General features: G+C 43.2%; 1 protein-coding gene across 1 annotated transcript in view; it reads right to left on the bottom strand.

The window, feature by feature from the left end:
- Positions 1-22,055, bottom strand: part of NPSR1 (neuropeptide S receptor 1) — a 201,628-nt gene that overhangs the window by 5,823 nt on the left and 173,750 nt on the right. Inside the window, exons 7-8 of the mRNA XM_072153268.1 lie at positions 15,350-15,439; positions 4,594-4,774 (exon numbers count right to left, since the gene is read on the bottom strand). Of these exons, the coding sequence (XP_072009369.1) occupies positions 4,594-4,774; positions 15,350-15,439 (271 nt within the window). The remainder of the gene's footprint in view (positions 1-4,593; positions 4,775-15,349; positions 15,440-22,055) is intronic.

The raw sequence follows: 22,055 nt of genomic DNA, 5'->3' as shown, positions 1-22,055 counted from the left end.
CTCGGCAGACTGACACATGTGCCATGCCTGGCCCATGTGTTAAATCTGATAGTTCAGCGTTTCCTCAAGACATACCCCAATGTGTCTGATTTGCTCACGAAGGTGCGCACAGATGCTGCCACTCTCAGGGCAGCGCAGCGCCGCCTCCAACTGCCCGCTCACCGACTGTTGTGCGACGTGCCCACGAGGTGGAATTCAACATTAACCATGTTATCCAGAGTTTACCAGCAGCGCAGAGCGATTGTAGACTGCCAGATGTCAACTTCCACCAGAACTGGTAGTCAGGTCAGTCAGCTTCCTCAAGTCTACAATGAGGAGTGGACGTGGATGTCTGATATCTGTCAGGTGCTGAGTAACTTTGAGGAGTCAACACAGATGGTCAGTGGCGATGCCGCCATCATCAGCCTCACCATCCAGCTGCTTGGCCTGTTGAAAAACTCTCTGATCAGCATGAAGTCGGAAGCTTTGCGCTCGTCACAAGAGACGGGGGAAGAAGATTCCCTTGTTGATAGCCAAAGCACCCTCAGGTCTGTTTCTCAGCGCATATCGGAGGAGGTGGAGGAGGATGAGGAGGAAGAGGAGGAGAATGTTGGCGAGACACAAGAGGGGAGCATTGCTCAGACCTTCACTGTTCAGCGTGTATGGGCAGAAGAAGAGGAGTTGGAGGAGGAGGAGATGGACAGTCAGGCCAGTGAGGGGAGTGAATTCTTGAGAGTTGGGACTCTGGCGCATATGGCAGATTGCATGCTAGGCTGCCTATCCCGTGACCCTCGCGTTCAAAGAATTTATTCCAGCACCGATTACTGGGTATTCACTCTCCTGGACCCACGGTACAAGCAAAATCTTTCCACTCTCATCCCTGGAGAGGAAAGGAGTGTGAGAATGCATGAATACCAGCAGGCCCTGGTGCACAAGCTGAAACAGTATTTCCCTTCTGGCAGCGCTAGTGGCAGAGTGCGTAGTTCTGCGGGACAAGTAGCGAGGGAGAGTAGGCGAGCTGGCAGCTTGTCCAGCACTGGCAAGGGTACGCTTTACAAGGCTTTTGCCAGCTTTATGTCACCCCAGCAAGACACTGTCACCTGTCCCCAGTCTCGGCAGAGTAGGGCTGATCTTTACAGAAAGATGGTGAGGGAGCTGACCATACCATCGTCCTAAATGATCACACAGCTCCCTACAACTACTGGGTTTCAAAGCTGGACATGTGGCACGAACTGGCGCTGTACGCCTTGGAGGTTCTTGCCTGCCCTGCCGCTAGCGTGTTGTCCGAGCGGGTTTTCAGTGCAGCTGGTGGCATCATCACCGATAAGCGTACACGTTTTTCGACTGACAGTGCTGACAGGCTGACGCTTATTAAGATGAATAAAGCCTGGATTTCTCATAATTTCCAATCTCCACCAGGTGAAGGAAGCTCAACCTGAATAATTTATGCACTCCTCCTCCTCATTTTCCTCCTTCTCCTCCTCTTTGTACACTAAAGCAGAGGAAACTGGCTATTTTTTGACAGGGCCCACTGGCTCTAGCTATAGTACTTTATGCATTTAATTTTTCTGGAGGGCCACCTACCCGGTCCTCTGTTTTAAACAATTTTTGGGACTGCCACATACAGGCACTCAATCTATTCAATTTTTCTGGAGGGCCACCTACCTGCTCCTCTGGTTTGAAAACTTTTTTGGACTGCCACATACAGGCACTCAATCTATTTCATTTTTCTGGAGGGCCACCTACCTGCTCCTCTGGTTTGAAAACTTTTTTGGACTGCCACATACAGGCACTCAATCTATTTCATTTTTCTGGAGGGCCATCTACCTGCTCCTCTGGTTTGAAAACTTTTTTGGACTGCCACATACAGGCACTCAATCTATTTCATTTTTCTGGAGGGCCACCTACCTGCTCCTCTGGTTTGAAAACTTTTTTGGACTGCCACATACAGGCACTATCCAAATTAAATTGTCTCCATAGCAGCCTCCACACGTTGTCTCCATTGCTACCTCCAAAAGTCGTCCATATAGCTGCCTCCATACATCGTCCCCTTATCAAACGAGGTGTGTCAGGCAGAAATTTGGGTTGTTTTCATGGATTCCACATCAAAGTTGTTAACTTTGTCGCCACCCTGCTGTGTTATCCACAAAATATACTGGCAAACTTTTATCATTTACCGATATTATTTCATCGCTTCTTGCGCATCTGTTGATTACACTGCTGTGTAATCCACAAAATATACTGCCAAACTTTTACCATTTACGGATATTATTTCAGCGCTTCTTGCGCATCTGTTTACATTCCCCTCACCCGCCATATCCCAAACTTATAAGAACGCTACTACACTTAACTTGGTGGAGGCTGGGACCCAGTCTGACCCTGGGGCTGGTCATATACTGCCGACACCGAGGATTGCGGGGCCTACCTCGGTCCAGGTCTCAAAGGCCTACTATACCTCCTCCTCCTCCCACCCCTCCTCCACCTCCTCCTCCTCCGAATTACCATCCGTGGGCATGGCGCCATCAGTCGGTAGCTCTAGGCACAGCAGCAGTACCGTCGCTAAGCGACAGCAGGCGGTGCTCAAACTGCTGAGCCTAGGCGATAAAAGGCACACCGCCCAAGAGCTATTACAGGGCATTCCACATCAAACTTGTTAACTTTGTCGACACCCTGCTGTGTAATCCACAAAATATACTGGCAAACTTTTATCATTTACCAATATTATTTCAGCGCTTCTTGCGCATCTGTTTACATTACCCTCACCCGCCATATCCTAAACTTATAAGAACGCTACTACACTTGATCTTATACAAAAGGTTCTTAGAAGTGCTGTTTGGGGAGTAGCCTAGAGACAGGGGCTTGGATTGGCGAAAGCTCGCCTGGCAGCGGAGCGCCAGCTCCATCTCAAGATCCAACTAACATAGTTTTAACTGCAGCACCTTTAATCTACTACTAGTTCACTGCCTCCATACATCGTCCCCTTATCAAACGAGCTGTGTCAGGCAGAATTTTCAGGTGTTTCACCAGATACATAGTGGAACGCGGCCCATCTGTCGCCGCCATACTGGAGACCTGAAGTTGCAATCATAGCAGCGCAATATGGATGCCCCATACTGTCGCTCTTAATCATGGAACCATTTCCGTAAAAACAATTAAAAATAGAACCACTATGCTATTCCATTATTCCTAGGTGAAATATTCAAACGACCCGGCCTGCTTTGAAAATTATAATTTTTTCAAAGTAAACGCTTCTGGCCCCCAGGCCCATTTTGGGTGGGGAGGAGCCGAGAGACAGGGGCTTGGACAGGCGAAAGCTCGCCTGGCGGTGGACCGCCAGCTCCATCCCAAGATTAGGCAGCCTCAGAGGCATCCATGCATGCTGCCCCTGCTGTTTCCTGTCCATTTTGCCTCCACGATCCTCCACAGCGTCCACCAATGTCTCATTTCAACTCTCTATACCCCAGACGCTGGAGCACGAGAGCATATGCAGCACATCATCCCCTTATCAAACGAGCTGTGTCAGGCAGAATTTTCAGGTGTTTCACCAGATACATAGTGGAACTCGGCCCATCTGTCGCCGTCATGCTGGAGACCTGAAGTTGCAATCTTAGCAGCGCAATATGAATGCCCCATACTGTCGCTCTTAATCATGGAAGTTGTCTCCATGGCTGCCTCCACATGTCGTCCCCTTATCAAAAGAGCTGTGTCAGGCTCATTTTTCGGGTGTTTCACCAGATACGTTATGTAACTTGGTCACTATGTCGCCACCATGCTGTGTTATCGACTAAATATACCTTCAACCTTTTGTTCACATAGGAAATCATTTCACCTCCTTTGGTGAAACCTGAGTCCATTTAGGGTATGTCGCCATGAGACTCTCTAGCCTGCCACTGCTGCCGCTGCCTCTGCATGCCGTCCCCTATAGTGTCAGGGTCAATTATTGGATGTTTTAGATGCTATCTAGCCTCATTCGGTCACTCTGTCATGGCCATGCTGTTGCCCATAATTTTGGTATAATGGTGCGATTAAGCAGCCTCAGAGGCATCCATGCATGCTGCCCCTGCTGTTTCCTGTCCATTTCCGTGGTGTTTCCATCCTTTTCTGAGGTTCCCAGGTGTTTGGCCAAGCTTCCCTGTGCAGAGCCTTGGTCCCCTTGAAAAATGCTCGAGTCTCCCATTGACTTCAATGGGGCTCGTTATTCGAGACGAGCACTCGAGCATCGGGAAAAGTTCGTCTCGAATAACGAGTACCCGAGCATTTTAGTGCTCGCTCATCTCTAGTGACAAGGTTTTAACCATACCTACCACTTTTTAAGCATACTTTTTGTTTCTTTGCCATCATTTTCAGTATATCTACTTATTGAAAAGTTTATGTAAAAAACTTGCAAAAATTCATACTTTTAATAAAAATGCTTTGGAATCAGCGAATTTACTTTCTCATGAAAGTAAATATCGACATAAATACTGACAACAGCAACATACTCTTATAGTAATACTTTCACACTATGCATCTTTAAAAACATAGAAAAACATAAGACATTAAAGTAATTATTAGGGAACCAAAATGTAACTTTTGCTGATCGTTCATAATGAAACAAGACAGGGTAACACTCACCTGGTTAACCGGCAGTGTCTGTTGCTGAATATGCAATAAATGATGGGGTTGACAGCACTGTTTAAAACTGGCAAGTTCTGAATGATCACAGATGCATAGATGCGCTCTTTGGTCAATGGTAACAATTCATAATTGTCCAAAATGTCAAAAAGAAAGTATGGGCTCCAACATAATATGAATGCTGTAGGACAAAATTTTATTAGAATAAAACAAACAAAAAAATTGGTCATCAAAAACTATGTGAGGGAAGGAGCTAATGGTAGCTAAACACAATCTGAAAGGTTATCCAAAGGTGGATTTTAAGTTATGAATGGTTAACTGCTGCCAACAAATAATTAGCCGCATTGTTAAAAGGAATTTGTCACCAGGGAAGTCATTTTCACTAAATACAGGTTTCAGAAGAACCTTACAGCTGCATTGCAAATATGACTTTCTGCTTTCTCTAAGCATTTGCATTACAATATAATTGTGTGTTATAACTTAAGTTGCACCCTGACACAATCCTCTGTTTAGTCACAGGGTTCAGCTTTGGTTTGCATGCACTTAAAGAAAATGTTAAAAAAATGTTACTTGTTTGTGGTGCTCACTCCTCAGCTCTCACCTTTGTGCTCCTGCTCATTTTTTGAAATGCATGCAAACAATAGCCAAACCCTGGGACTAAACAGAGGATTCTGTCAGAGTGCAAAGTAAGTTATAACCCACAATTATATTGTAATGCAAATGCAAATATTTGCATTTGGGCTCCTGTCTTTAGTGAAAATGAGATCCCTGGTGACAGCTTCCGTTTAATGAACTGGCAGACTCCCCCTGATAGGATTATTTAATTATTAAATAGAGGTGATGCTCTTGAAATCTACTAATTATGAGGAAGATAATCTGCTGTATAGGAGGTGCTGCGTTGTTGGTGAGGGGTATCCTCAACTCATTATTTATTACATGTTATACAGCTGCACATCTGTACATTATTAATACCATTGCTCCACGTCATGGGCCGTCCAGTATGTATTACCTATGCGTTTCGTGCACCGTTAAATGCACTACTCAGGGGAAACAGGAAAATTTGGAAATGGTACTTTCTTCAAAATAACCCTCCCAGCTGGTGGCAAGGAGTTAAATCAAGCTATGTTGAGGCAGACGTTGGCCTGCAACCAAACATAAGGGAGACGGGAAATGGCTCGTCGTATTCTTAAGCCGACGCCGTTCTTCTTATACCTAGCAACGAGTAAGAGAGGTTAAGAATAAGAAGAGCCACTGCCCGTCTCCCTTATGTTGGGTTACTGATCAGAGCCTGTCCATATTATGAAAACATTGTCCATGAGAGATAATACAGAATACAGTAAAGTCCACGAAAACATATCCTGGCGAGCGTATGCTTCTGAGAGGAGCTCGCAGTACGCGATCGGCATATAGTAAGTACATTCTTAGCATAGTATCGTCTATATGGCAGTGTTTTGTGAGACATATGAGGTTGTAAGAGCTGTATTATGAGTGGACAATGCTACGCTGTAGGGCACCAATAAGAATATGAGAGGCTAGAGCGGTGGGTTTGGTTTAAACAGCCACATTGTTTCATGTTGTGTTGAACAAGCGAGGCAGATGTAGCGCAATGAGCGTGAAACAGCTGTCGTGCACCTTGTCCTTGTGTGAGTCCCTGCGTCTTTCCCTCCCTGTGAGGAACTGTTTGTTCACCATGTTTTTGTAGGTATACGTCAATAAATTGGATCAAAAGGAGAAGCTGTGCCGTTCTACTGTTTTTGCATCAACTATAACTTTTAATGGGTCCGTTAAACACTTTAAGGCCTTTTTTTGGCTTAAGGATAGAGCCACTTTTTTTCTGACATGCATCACTATGTGGTAATAACTTTTGAATGCTTCAACATATCCAAGTGATTTCGAGATTATTTTTAGTTACATATTTTACTTTATTATAGTTGTAAATGATGTCTCTTAATCAAGACAACTTATCTTGCAGTAAAAAGATCTTTTGCTATGGCTCTGAAAAATAATAAGATTATTCATGGCACTCGTGAAAATCGTGCGTTTAAAACTCAGGCTATTATTGTAAGTATGGATTATTTCTGTTCCAGTATACTACTAATTTACTTATCAACCAATAACTACTGTACAAATAGTCAAGGACAGGTGGTAGCTAGCAAAAATGGCAACTAGCTCATGGCCGGGTGGCCGCACAGGAGATGATTAGGCAGGTCTTATTCCGGCCCTGATTTGTGACGTGCTCCCTCAGCTTCCAAGGGGAAGCTCACGGCACATGTCTGCACAAGCAGATTTGTACATGGAGCCAAAGATACGATAGGAGTTCCCAGGTCCGTGTTGATGTTGAGTTATACTAACGGTATAACAGTTCTAGCTACATTTAAAACTCTCAGCTTCTTTCTCATGTCTCTATTATGGACTTTAGCAGCTGAGAATGGACAGAGATAACAGAACAATGATTCTAGCACAGTTTAACTAGGTGCTTTGTCAGAGGTCAATATATATACAGCAACTGCCTGATCTTGGCAAATAGGGGTTGGCACCATGTTAACCAGTGCTGTCTAATTTGGGCAATTGGTATTATACTATTAGTGTTTATTTAGACTTCTTCTGTATCAACACTGTAGGATTTATAGGTTTGACTTCATGGACTTTTTTCAACCTTACTGTAGGGATATGACTATTCTAGAAGTAAATTTTTGTGTTTCTGTAATATAATAAATAATTTTACTATTCCTTACTATACTCTCATAAAATTGTTATTAAAGGAAATTTACCATTTGGTTTCATGCATTATGGACCAAACATACCTCGAGAATTCTGTATCTACACTAATGCAGAAAAAACTATTAAAATGTTCCGGATAATGAGGCTCTGACGCTTCTGTGCCTGCTTCAAAGAATGATGTAATCACTATGTTGTGCCTGACAGGGAGAAGCAATCAATCGCTGCACCATCCCCCAGCTGCTGTGTATAAGTAATCCAGCTCAGGTTGATTAGTCCTGTCTGGACAGTTCAGGAAGCTCTGTGTAATGTGTTTATGAACGGCAAGCAGCCCTCACCCAGCTTTCCTAAGGTCTTGAAATTTACAATTGTTATTTTCAGCAAAATCACTCAGCTCAGGAATAAAACTAGATATGTTTCTGCATCAATATTTCAGCATTGTCAATGTGTGTTTGGCTCATAATGCATGAAATCAAATTGTAGATTTCCTTTAAAAAATTACTACATAATAAAAAAAGTCAGTAACTTTCTGTTATATCAATTTTAAAGCAAAAAGCCACCAGTTGTGTGCTGCTCTAGTGATTTATTCATTTATTTACAGTGCACAGATAAAGAGCTCAGATATTCTATAGATATTACCTAGCCAAGAACTTAGGTGACAATATCCATGGTAACGATCACAGTATGGTGCCAAAATTAAACATGCTTGAAAGAAAGGTTATATAAATATAAACTTCTAACATGCAATACGGTGATGAGACAAATATATTATTAAGGCTGCCAATTGCACATTTCAGCAGTATTTAAACATGTTTTCTTGTGCCAGTTAGGGGCTTTAAAGAAGTTAGTTGAATTAATTGTTTTTTCTAGACAAACGCAGAGCAACTTGTTAGTCAAAGCCCTAGACACATGGCCCTCTAGCCCTACTTACCCATCTACACTATACAATATTGGTTACATTATTAGTTATAGTCACTTTATATGAATATTCAACCCATTTTACCAGGTGTAAAATTTTCCTTACAGAATTTGGATGTAGGATGGTCAACTTTAGCTTTGCGATGTGTATTGTTTGGCATCTTTCTGGCAAGAGCTACAAATTCGTTTTTATCAATTAGCACTTTTCATAACATTTTTGTAACAAATAAAGATACATTCTTTACGTGTATGTAAAATACAATGATTAACTCCTTAATAAGGGGTTGAGCCAAGTTTGCATGTTCTCATGTATCGACGGGATAATAGCCAAACACATTGATCTCCTGTCACTGACAAACCATGTACAGTCTATGATTTGTAATTTCTAAGACTCCCAAAATATTGAATGGAGTGACAGGTCTCATGCTCGGCTCGACACTCCACCCCTGTTTTTATTATTGTTGGCTGTCCCATCCCAGAAGTCAGTTGTATTTTTAATGACCTTTGTGGGATGCCATCTGTGGAGGTTTTATATTTTACAACTTTGTTCTTATATATAGTTATAGTTCATAGGGGGCAGATTGATTTTACAGATTCTGCTATCTGGGTTAAATAATATGGTATGATATTTAACAATATTTTACAACATTTATATTTACTGTTTATAGGACCCGTAGGATATTTTACCACTAGTTTGTCTCAAACACTCAACTCATATAATACTCACCAATACAGGCGGTCCCTAACTTAAGAACATCTGACTGACAGATGGCCCCTAGTTACAAACGGACCTCTGAATATTGGTAATTTACTGTACTTAAGGCCTAGGCTACATTGATCAGCTGTAACGGTTATTAAAGGTCTCTGCAACTAAGATTTATTGTTAATCATGGTTCTTATTACAACCCAAAAGTTTTAAATTCCAGTTGTCACAGAGACCAAAAAATTTTGTCTGGAGTTTCAGTTAGAAATTATACAGTTCTGACTTACATACAAATTCAGCTTGAGAACAACCCTGCAGAACCTATCTTGGTTCAGTGTATACCTGGGGACTGCCTGTACATTGTATTGTTGTACGTATATTCTATTACTATGTAATGGGTTGATAGGCATAAGGTCTAGTCCAAAATATGTGTTTAAAACTGGCATCCAAATGCTGGTTTAAATAAATATTTGATGTTGAACTGAGGTTTAAGTCTAATGTCAAATTCAATTGATTTCAATATGGCCTAAACATGTTCTGGGAATAAAAAGTGGCATTAAAGTCTCCTTATGGAGACTTTGACAATTACGGTCGCCTTGCAGGTGACTGCTATACAAGGTATCTAGAAGCAGAAAAAATGACAAAATAAAACAATACAAAAATAAAGCCCTAGGTCACTAACTATATTTTCTCTGTGGCCAGTTGGAGAGGAAGGGGGGGGGATTAATAATGTCAAATAAAGTATGTAATAAACAGTGAGGTTGATAAGAAAAGTTGATACATTGTGAATGGATAATGTGAATTTTCTCTATTTTTCTTGTCAATTATGTAATTTTGTTAATTTGTTAAATTTTAATAAGAATTATTATTAAAATAAACTATACAATTCAGTAGTTTTCTCTCTACCAAGAAGCCTACTGTCCATCTACCCAACCACAAAACACTGAAATTGGCAACACACATAAGGTTTTCCCGGCCAGCAGAAGAGATAGACATCATCTTATGCACCATCTAATCTTTGAAGCAGAAACCTCAGAGCTGCTGGTGATTAGCCCCAACCACCTCCAATACCTGGAGTGACTGAGCGCAGTAGGGACCAAGTCCATCTCCGCATACTTATGCAATTTTAAAGACCATACCGGGGATTTTATTCCGTGCCAAGCGCCACCGCATCCCGCTCCACTACTGGAACTCAGAACCTAGAATCTGCAAATACCTATTGGTCTCCACCTGGGCAAATATAGGTAAGGAAGGTTGGCGCCGGGAACCCCCTTTTCTACTCTACATGCACATTGGGTTGTGCTTCAAGGTGAGCACCCATTCACTGTTTGTTTTAGACTTAAAAAGGTTTTACTCTACTACACGAGGAGAGCGCTCTTGTCCCCTTTTGTTTCCCTCCCTCTCCCCTGAGACTTCTGAGTTAGAGCAATCCTTGCTCACTCAGCTCTAGTCTCTCCCTCCAGGTTTTTACTTCCACACAATATGAGGAGGAAATGAGAGGACACAATATGGGTGGGGGGAGGGGGGGACGCCAGAATATGAATGGATGATGAGAGGTCACTATATGAGGGGGAGGTAAGAGGAAACCACAATAAGAGGAGGAGAGAAGAGAAGCCACAATATGTGGGAGGGAGAGATGAGGTGGTGATACTGGGCCACAATATGAGGGGAGGTGAAAGGTCACAATACAGTATAAGGAAATAATAATATTAATAATAATAATAATTCCTTTATTTATATAGCACATACAGAGTAGGCTACACAGTGCTTGCCAAATCAGATTAGAGGAAGCCACAATATAAGTGAAAGGGGCAGAGGTACGGGTTGCTTTCAGTAGGTCCTAATCCTGGCCCTTCTTTCAAGGTTCACAAGAGTGAATTACATTTTAGGTGCATCTGGGGAATCTCCTCTCTGACGTCTGAATACAGATGTTCCAGGAGGAAATTCTCCAGATGCGCTTGAATACATTTTAAAACGCAATTCAATTGCATCTTGTGAACATGGTCTTAAACTGCATTCACATTATGTGTTCATATTGCGTTTTAAGATACATTGCAAACACATTGGGGAAAAAAGCATCTCAAAATACTATTTTTTACTATCATGGCCTTAGAATTTACAGGTAACAATTCAATGTAGTAGTAGGTGGGCCCCCAGAATTAATTTCACTGGTTGGCCCTTTTCCCCCCAGTCCGACCCTCCCTAGGAGACAGATTGATTAGCCGGGGACTAGAGTAAGGGGACATTCACATGGCCGTCTGCGGGGACATACATGGGGCCGCAAATTTGCGGCTGCATGCACGTCCCCATAGACGCCAATAGCGGCGCGGCGCAGATACGGTGCCACACATGTGCCACAGCATGCTCTATCTTTTGGCGTGTGTGCGGCCGTACGCCGCTATTCTCTATGGAGGGAGGAGGGGCATATCGCGTGTGAATGAACCCTTAAGGATGGATTGGAGGGGCATAAGAGAGTTTGCTGGGAGACCACAGAGAGGAATGTTGCAGTAGGTGAAGCAGGTGATGATGAGGGCATGGACTAGCAATTTTAAAGACTCTGGGTTGAGGAGGGATCGAATGTGAGAGATGGAACTGGATGTGAGGCTTAAAGGGTAAGAAAATAGTAAAATATTACTCCAAGGTAGTGAACTTTTTGGACTGGTGAATGTAGAGCGATGAAATGTGTCTTGTTAGGCATACTGGGAAGGATGCATTTTGTTATCCTGAGTATATTTAAGAATCTTGTCTTCGTGTGAATACCCCTTTAAGATATGCACTTTGTAAGCCATCTGATGTTCTGATAAAATATAAAGACATTTTAAAAAATGAAGAAAACATAAATCACACATATAGGAAATGTTAATTAGTAATTGCTAATTTGGGTGGTAAACTTTCTAAAAATGTGAATTTTTCAAAAATGTCATAAAATTTTAGGATTTTTTTAATAAATAAATTTACCCCTAGGTCATGATTAAGGAATATTTACGAAAACGCTGTGAACTGTGGCTGAGTGGTTCCCTCTGTTTTTGTGCATATATGGACTTTCAATGATATAAATAAAGAAAACTATTGCCTTTTATGAATTTCCTGGAGTCCTGTGAGCTGGATTTTTTTCTGCTATTTCTCTATATTCGGACTTGGAACTAAGATTATCCATGCTCAGAGCTTCAGGTCAAGCTTAAAATTACTTTGCTCAGTTAAAGTGTTCAAAAATTATAACCATATAAAGTAACACTAGTCAGATTCCAAAAAATGGGGCCTTGGGGCACAAAATGGCTGCGTCCTTAAGGGTTTAATGTAATTTTTTCAATTACATATTTGGCCGGTGTCGCCCACCCCGATTTTGATACCTCTACTGAGAATTATTTGTGAAATCTAAATTTGCTTTAGTATTCTTTGCTGTATTGTTATCCTTGCAGTTCCTTCATATGAACTGTGAAGGCCACCTTGTTCTTATTATTTTAATGATTTCTGAATTATTGATGATAATAGGAAAATTTTCAAACCATCTAATCAGTGTATATAAGTTAATTGATATTAGTGTTCATAATATTCAATTTACTTTTGTGTCTAACTATTTTATTATTCTGGTTAACAAAAAGCACATTAATTACAACATTTTTGAAGTAATCACTGTTTTAGAGTTGTTGATTTGATAATATTGGCAGATACTATACTGTAAAAAAATACAGAGTGATTCTGTCATGGATGAATCTGGTGGCCATTTATTTATAAGCTTAGTCCATATTTATGACAACCAGTGTAAGCAATGACGTCAATATCATAGAAAATTCTGGACCTAGCAATAATATGCCTCAGATACCAAATGGTATTGGAGTTTGCCGGGCGCGAATAAACCCTTCCTCAAATACCACAATTGACCAGTACTAACCACAAGCAAATGTGGCAATATTAAGATGTAACTTTTAATAATAGAGATTAAAAGAATGTGGCAACATTAAGTCCTAAAATCCATAATGTTATAGACACTGAATGACGCCGGACAGCAGATTAAATTCATATCAATTTGATATCAACAATACAGGGCAGGAGTGTATATCATTGGTGTGACACAGGTATTGATATGTACAAGTCATTAGCACATGTCATAATCATATAACAACTTACTGTCAACAATATAAACAACCAAAGCACATAAAGAAAGGAAAATTGGAGCGATCAAACCCAGTCCAGTAGTGCGCTTGGTTTCAGTTCTATTGGTGCAATGAGGTGGCAAGGGAGCCTATTGTCCAGATGTCACAACTATCCCTAACATGACTGCACCTATCGCCCAGAAAAAATAACTCCCGCCCTAACAAGGGCGGTCCCACACTTGCCCTAATGATTACACTGTCCCTAGATGTCCATAGGGTCCAGGGAAAAGAAAAAGCATCTCATCCCAACGCTTTTCCCCCACTTCCTTTGGGGTTCATCAGGGGATACAGGGAGAGTAAACAGGCAATGAATATAGGTTTCCAATGTCTATATCACGAGATGGCTCCATCTTAGTCCAGGGGGGAGCTATAGAGGAGTGGCAGTGGCCGTTCCTTCTATTGACCCGGCCGGATCAGGCATGCGGGGCACAATGCTGGCGTGCACAATAGAGGGGTGGGCGGATATACTCTGGCACGGGACGGGCATGTGAGGATTTCCCTTTGCAGCAGGTAACTAGACATTATTAACCCATTGCTGCCCGCATTGCAGATATGACGGCTGTCACAATCATCGCACCTGTGGAGTCAAGGGAGTACTAAGCAGAGTTTATTAGGAGAGGACAATATTCAAAGCGAATGAGAACATGAATATGCAAATAAACACGGAGAAAACAAATGAACGTATCCACTGGTGGGTCCCTAGAGGGAAATGCAAGGTTACAGGAAACATGCATAGCTGATGGTCTGATTCAGACCCTTAGGTGCTACGGTGATCATTAGGGCAATTGTGGGACCGCCCTTGTTAGGGCGGGAGTTATTTTTTCTGGGCGATAGGTGCAGTCATGTTAGGGATAGTTGTGACATCTGGACAATAGGCTCCCTTGCCACCTCATTGCACCAATAGAACTGAAACCAAGCGCACTACTGGACTGGGTGAAATCGCTCCAATTTTCCTTTCTTTATGTGCTTTGGTTATTTATATTGTTGACAGTAAGTTGTTATATGATTATGACATGTGCTAATGACTTGTACATATAAGTCATTGAGACCTGTGTCATTAGACCTGTGTCACACCAGTGATATACACACCTGCCCTGTATTGTTGATATCAAACTGAATGATATGAATTTAACCTGCTGTGCGGCATCATTCAGTATCTATAACATTATGGATTTTAGGACTTAATGTTGCCACAATCTTTTAATCTCTATTATTAAAAGTTACGTCTTAATATTACCACATTTGCTTCTTTACCTATTTATGACAATCTCTTACTTAAGAGACACTGAAATGGTCATAACCGAAGGCCCTTATATGATATAAGATGTAGTAGTCTTGAACCACTCTCCCTTACAATGATGGCAGAATCTCCAGCTGGACCCCTGAAAAGTGTTTGCTAAAGTAAACCTTAAGGGCAGCACGGTGGCTTAGTGGTTAGCATTACAGCCTTGCAGCCCTGTTGACCAGGGTTGAAGTTCCAGGGTAAACATCTGCAAAGAGTTTGTATGTTCTCTCCATGTTTGCGTGGGTTTCCTCCGGGTCCTCCGGTTTTCTCCCACACTCCAAAACATACTGGTAGGTTGATTAGATTGTGAGCCCTATTGGGGACAGGTATCTGTGTGCGCTATATAAATAAAGGAATTCTTCTTATTATTAAGGGAGCTTATCTATAAGGCTTCATGTACACAACTGGATTTGGGGGTGGTTAGCTAGCTGCACAAGTTGCTGCTGACTCATGGTCCCCATTGATTTCTATTGCGCACAGCCATGAAATAGTGAACCTGCGGCATGTTATTCCTGTATGTATTGTGGTGCGGTTTGGCCTACGCACCCAAATAACATATGCGCCGTGTTGTTTGCGGCTCACATAATAGACACGGTAATGTGCATGAGGCCTAACTCTGGGACAGGGATGTTGCCAAAAATGGCTTTAAACACATGTGGCAATATTGCAAATATGTTAATATGCTATTCCATAGACTTTGTTGAATTCTTGACTTTGCTACAGATTGTGACAGTTCTTTTTTGGTTACTGTTGCATATGTTTTTTATATTTTAGCACACTAGAAGGAGAAGAATAGTAAGCATAAGTTAAACTCATTTAGCTCATTGAATGCAGTTTCTTATGGAGTAATACATGCAAAACGGTTGGAGCTACAAAATGTTTGGTAAGTTGTACAACTAGTAAATTGTGGATATTTAATCCTTTTTGTGGATATTAAATACTTTTTTAAATGTCATTGTAAAAACAATATTAACTTACCAAGAATGACTACAAGGCTATATTTTATCGCTTTCATTTTTGCTTTTGATATAAGTCCTCGATGACTGTAACTAGCACAGAAATTTCCATCTAGGAAAAAGGCAAATAAGTAGTATAAATGAAGGGAGAGATGAAAATTTAGCATTACATGAATTAGCAAAAAAAAAAAAAGAATAGACCCAATTGAGTTGTCTCCTTCTGAAATTGTTTGAGGATCATCTGGTACTGTGGTGGGCCACTTCAACACTGATAGTGCTAATTATTTTATTAATATTTCTTTATTGTAGTTATAGGGGTTGTCAAGGTTCCTTTTAAAGCTGCATTTAGGCAGCTTTAAATTGATGTCAACTACAACAGTTTTCCATAAACTCACATAAATGGAGTAGAAGGGGAAGAAAAATCTAATTAAAAATTCTCCTCTTTTCTATTCTCCATTCTTCTTCTAAGTTTATATATTGGATAACCCAATTTTCCCACATGCATTGTTTATGTTGCCAGCTCTCGTTCAGCATCTTTAAAACATTTTCAATTGAGTATATAGTATCTGATTTCCAGTTCATAACAATCACTGCAGCAGAAATCAACCCAAATATGATTTTTCTTTATTCTTGACTTTGGGAAAATATTCAACAGTAGATTTCCCAGAAACAACAGGGATGATGAACCGCACGTGCTGCATATCAGCTTGTTGCTAGAATTCTTCTAATCAGGTGCAACTCCACCTTTGATGGTAAAGATTTGCCATAAGATTACATCCCTGACAACTTAAAGGGTTATTCACATTTCAACAAGTAATTGATATTGTTTGTATAAAGAAAAGTTATACACATTTCCAATATATCTTCTGTATAAATTCCTTATGGTTTTCTAGATGTCTGCTTCCTGTCATGTATAGAAAGCTTCCATGTTTATTTCCAGTGGACAGAAATGTGACCACGGACACACAGGTGCACGGCTCGTTATAACACACAGCTCTGATTTCTCCCTATGATACTAACAAGCACCACAGTTCAGACAGGTTCATTTCCAGGTTTCAGTAGGTCCCTGGGTGACAAATCCTCATTAGGCCTCTTTGAAGTGAACTATCGTTGTGGCATTAAAGATTTGATCCAAAAACTGTATCCTGTTCCCAAAAATATTCCTTGGTTTATCATCCCAAACAGCCCCCTCATAGCCTCCTAGTATCCAGAGATGAACGGACGGGTCAGCTTCCACAAGATAAGCCTGAAGAAGACAGGTCAGAGAAATCAAGATGACACCAACTTGTTTGGAAAGGATAGGGTACAATGTTGTCTGGAACCTTTGGACCCTTTCTATAGTGAATGAGGTGAAAATGTATCTCTCACAAACATGGATAGTAACCACTCCTCAAAGATGTCACCCACATTGTGTCCTGCCACCTTTTCAGTAACCCCTACCAAATACATATTGTTCCTTTGGACTCTATTTTCATTATAATTTGATTTTGTCAAATAAAGTTTGAACATCCTGACTGCATCTCTTTAACTCTACATCGACTTATGCTGCCTCCACCTCCTCAATTACCTTATTCACCTTGTGTATACCATGTCTAAATAGCATCAGTTCCTCTTAAAGATTTATCATGTGCATGGTCATGTTAGAGTTGCATAGTGAAACACACAATGGAATGTGGGTTCAAGGCTGGTTGGAATGGTCTGAGAGAGACAGCTTAGGATTGCCCTGTTCCAGGTCCTGTGATGGAAGAGAAACATGTAGCCCAGTAGTTCCAGGAAGCAAAGTTGCAGCACCACTCGAACACCAATCTCAGCACAAAAGTGGAGTCGGATGCCTGGAAAACAACCATTTTGAGGTAGGAGCTAGGTAATGAACAAATGTCCTCAGCTTTGCAGTAATGAGCTGGTTCCATCAATAGCAGTAACTTGATTCTTCAGTCACTGGTGAGAATTAGAGATGAGCGAGCACTAAAATGCTCGGGTGCTCGTTATTCGAGACGAACTTTTCCCGATGCTCGAGTGCTCATCTCCAATAACGAACCCCATTGAAGTCAATGGGAGACTCGAGCATTTTTCAAGGGGACCAAGGGTCTGCACAGGGAAGCTTGGCCAAACACCTGGAAACCTCAGAAAATGTTGTAAACACCACGGAAAAGGACAGGAAACAGCAGTGGCAGCATGCATGGATGCCTCTGAGGCTGCTTAATCGCACCATTATGCCAAAATTATGGGCAACAGCATGGCCATGACAGAGTGACCGAATGAGGCTAGATAGCATCTAAAACATCCAATAATTGACCCTGACACTATAGGGGACGGCATGCAGAGGCAGCGGCAGCAGCGGCAGGCTAGAGAGTGTCACGGTGACATACCCTAAATGGCTTCAAACCAATGGGTGGCAGAGAGGAACCAAAGGAGGTGAGCAAGAAGCGCTGAAATGAGTTCCTATGTCAACAAAAGGTTGACGGTATATTTAGTCGATAACACAGCATGGTGGTGAGATAGTGACCAAGTTCCATAACATATCTGGTGAAACACCTGAAAAATTAGCCTGACACAGCTCGTTTGATAAGGGGACGACATGTGGAGGCAGCCATGGAGACGACTTCCATGATTAAGAGTGACAGTATGGGGAATCCATATTGCTTCTATGATTGAAACTTCAGGTCTCAAGCATGGCGGCGACAGATGGGCCGAGTTCCATTATGTATCTGGTGAAACACCTGAAAATTCTGCCTGACACAGCTCATTTGATAAGGGGATGATGTGCTGTATATCCTCTCGTGCTCCAGCGTCTGGGGTATAGAGAGTTGAAAGTTGTGCATGGAGACATTTTGTGGACGCTGTGGAGGATCGTGGAGGCAAAATGGACAGGAAACAGCAGGGGCAGTATGCATGGATGCCTCTGAGGCTGCCTAATCTTGGGATGGAGCTGGCGGTCCGCTGCCAGGTGAGCTTTCGCCTGTCCAAGCCCCTGTCTCTCGGCTCCTCCCCACCCAAAATGGGCCTGGGGGCCAGAAGCGTTTACTTTGAAAAAATTATAATTTTCAAAGCAGGCGGGGTCGTTTGAATATTTCACCTAGGAATAATGGAATAGCATAGCGGTTCTATTTTTAATTGTTTTATCGTAAATGGTTCCATGATTAAGAGCGACAGTATGGGGCATCCATATTGCGCTGCTATGATTGCAACTTCAGGTCTCCAGCATGGCGGTGACAGATGGGCCGAGTTCCATTATGTATCTGGTGAAACACCTGAAAATTCTGCCTGACACAGCTCGTTTGATAAGGGGACGAATTTGGAGGCAGTAAGGTAGTAGTAGTAGATTAAAGGTGCTGCAGTTAAAACTATGTTAGTTGGATCTTGGGATATAGCTGGCGGTCTGCTGCCAGGCGAGCTTTTGCCTGTCCAAGCCCCTGTCTCTCAGCTCCTCCCCAAACAGCACTTCTAAGAACCTTTTGTATAAGACCAAGTTTAGTAGCGTTCTTATAAGTTTGGGTTATGGCGGGTGAGGGGAATGTAAACAGATGCGCAAGAAGCGCTGAAATAATATCGGTAAATGATAAAAGTTTGCCAGTATATTTTGTGGATAACACAGCAGGGTGGCGACAAAGTTAACAAGTTTGATGTGGAAGCCATGAAAACAACCCAAAATTCTGCCTGACACAGCTCGTTTGATAAGGGGACCATGTATGGAGGTAGTAGTAGTAGATTAAAGGTGCTGCAGTTAAAACTATGTTAGTTGGTTCTTGGGATTGAGCTGGCGGTCCGCTGTCAGGCGAGCTTTCGCCTGTCCAAGCCCCTGTCCCTCAGCTCCTCCCCAAACAGCACTTCTAAGAACCTTTTGTATAAGATCAAGTGTAGTAGTTTTCTTATAAGTTTGTGTTATGGCGGGTGAGGGGAATGTAAACAGATGCGCAAGAAGCGCTGAAATAATATCGGTAAATGATAAAAGATAAAAGCCAGTATATTTTGTGGATAACACAGCAGGGTGGCGACAAAGTTAAAAAGTTTGATGTGGAAGCCATGAAAACAACCCAAAATTCTGCACGACACAGCTCGTTTGCTAAGGGGACGATGTATGGAGGCAGCTATATGTACGACTTTGGGAGGCAGCTATGGAGATGATGTGTGGAGGTAGCAATGGAGACAACGTGTGGAGGCAGCTATAAAGACGACGTGTGGAGGCTGATATGGAGACAATTAAATTTGGATAGTGCCTGTATGTGGCAGTCCAAAAAAAAATTCAAACCAGAGGAGCAGGTAGGTGGTCCTCCAGAAAAATTAAATAGATTGAGTGCCTGTATGTGGCACTCCCAAAAATTGATTAAAACAGAGGACCGGGTAGGTGGCCCTCCAGAAAAATTAAATACATAGAGTACTATAGCTAGAGCCAGTTGGCCCTGGCAAAATATAGCCAGTTTCCTCTGCTTTAGTGTACAAAGAGGAGGAGAAGGAGGAAAATGAGGAGGAGGAGTGCATACATTATTCAGGTTGAGCTTCTTTCACCTGGTGAAGAATGGAAATCCTGAGAAATCCAGGCTTTATTCATCTTGATAAGCGTCAGCCTGTCATCGCTGTCAGTCGACAGGCGTGTACGCTTATCAGTAATGATGCCACCAGCTGCACTGAAAACCCGCTCAGAAAACACGCTAGCGGCAGGGCAGGCAAGAACCTCCAAGGCGTACAGCGCCAGTTCGTGCCACATGTCCAGCTTTGAAACCCAGTAGTTGTAGGGAGCTGTGTGATCATTCAGGATGATGGTATGGTCAGCAAAGTACTCCCTCACCATCTTTCTGTAAAGATCAGCCCTACTCTGCCGAGACTGGGGACAGGTGACAGTGTCTTGCTGTGGTGACATAAAACTGGCAAAGGCCTTGTAAAGCGTACCCCTGCCAGTGCTGGACAAGCTGCCTGCTCACCTACTCTCCCTCACTACTTGTCCCGCAGAAGTACGCCCTCTGCCGCTAGCGCTGTCAGAAGGGAAATACTGTTTCAGCTTGTGCACCAGGGCCTGCTGGTATTCATGCATTCTCACACTCCTTTCCTCTCCAGGGATGAGAGTGGAAAGATTTTGCTTGTACCGTGGGTCCAGGAGAGTGAATACCCAGTAATCGGTGCTGAAATAAATTCTTTGAACGCGAGGGTCACGGGATAGGCAGCCTAGCATGAAATCTGCCTTATGCGCCAGAGTCCCAACTCGCAAGAATTCACTCCCCTCATTGGCCTCACTGTCCATCTCCTCCTCCTCCAACTCCTCTTCTTCTGCCCATATACGCTGAACAGTAAAGGTCTGAGCAATGCTCCCCTCTTCTGTCTCGCCAACATTCTCCTCCTCTTCCTCCTCATCCTCCTCCACCTCCTCCGATATGCGCTGAGAAACAGACCTAAGGGTGCTTTGGCTATCAACAAGGGAACCTTTTTCCCCCATCTCTTGTGACGAGCGCAAAGCTTCTGACTTCATGCTGGCCAGAGAGTTTTTCAACAGGCCAAGCAGTGTGATGGTGAGGCTGATGATGGCGGCATCGCCACTGACCATCTGTGTTGACTCCTCAAAGTTACTCAGCACCTGACAGATATCAGACATCCACGTCCACTCCTCATTGTGGACTTGAGGAAGCTGACTGACCTGACTACCAGTGCTGGTGGAAGTTGACATCTGGCAGTCTACAATCGCTCTGCGCTGCTGGTAAACTCTGGATAACATGGTTAATTCCACCTCGTGGGCACATCGCACAAGAGTCGGTGAGCGGGCAGTTGAAGGCGGCGCTGCACTGCCTTGAGAGTGGCAGCATCTGTGCTGGACTTCCTGAAATGCGCACAGATGCGGCGCACCTTCGTGAGCAAATCAGACAGATTGGGGTATGTCTTGAGGAAACGCTGAACAATGAGATTTAACACATGGGCCAGGCATGGCACATGTGTCAGTCTGCTGAGTTGCAGAGCCGCCACCAGGTTACGGCCATTGTCACACACAACCATGCCTGGCTTCAGGTTCAGCGGTGCCAGCCACAGAACAGTCTGCGCCGTGATGCCCTGTAATAGCTCTTGGGCAGTGTGCCATTTATCGCCTAGGCTCAGCAGTTTGGGCACCGCCTGCTGTCACTTAGCGACGGCACTGCTGCTGTGCCTAGAGCTACCGACTAATGGCGCCATGCCCACGGATGGTAATTCGGAGGAGGGGTGGGAAGAGGAGGAGGCATAGTAGGCCTGAGAGACCTGGACCGAGGTAGGCCCCGCAATCCTCGGCGTCGCCAGTATATGACCAGCCCCAGGGTCAGACTCGGTCCCAGCCTCCACCAAGTTAAGTGTCCGTGGTCAGGTGGACCTTGTCAGAAACGGCGTTGGTCAGGGCACGGATGATGTTGTCTGACACATGCTGGTGCAGGGCTGGGACGGCACATCGGGAAAAGTAGTGGCAGCTGGGGACTGAATACCGCATACCATGAGGTTGCGAAAGGCCTCGGTCTCTACCAGCCTATAGGGCAGCTTGGGCGTGTGGGTGGGTTGCACTATACTTCCTTTTGCGCTCCAGCATCTGGGGTATGGAGAGCTGAATGCTGCGCATGGAGACATTGGTGGATGCTGTGGAGGATCGTGGAGGCAAAGATGTGGTTTTCGCATGGGAGGTGTTTGGGCCGGAGTCCTGGGCAGGGGGCTGACTAGCAGAGGCAGCAGATGACATAGGGGAAGGAGCAGTGGTGTGCCCGGCCGTAGGTGAACGGGCTTGG

The sequence above is a fragment of the Engystomops pustulosus genome, chromosome 5, assembly GCF_040894005.1.
Source record: "Engystomops pustulosus chromosome 5, aEngPut4.maternal, whole genome shotgun sequence".
NCBI classification, from domain to species: Eukaryota; Metazoa; Chordata; class Amphibia; order Anura; family Leptodactylidae; genus Engystomops; species Engystomops pustulosus.
This window is presented reverse-complemented; position numbering and strand designations above follow the sequence as displayed.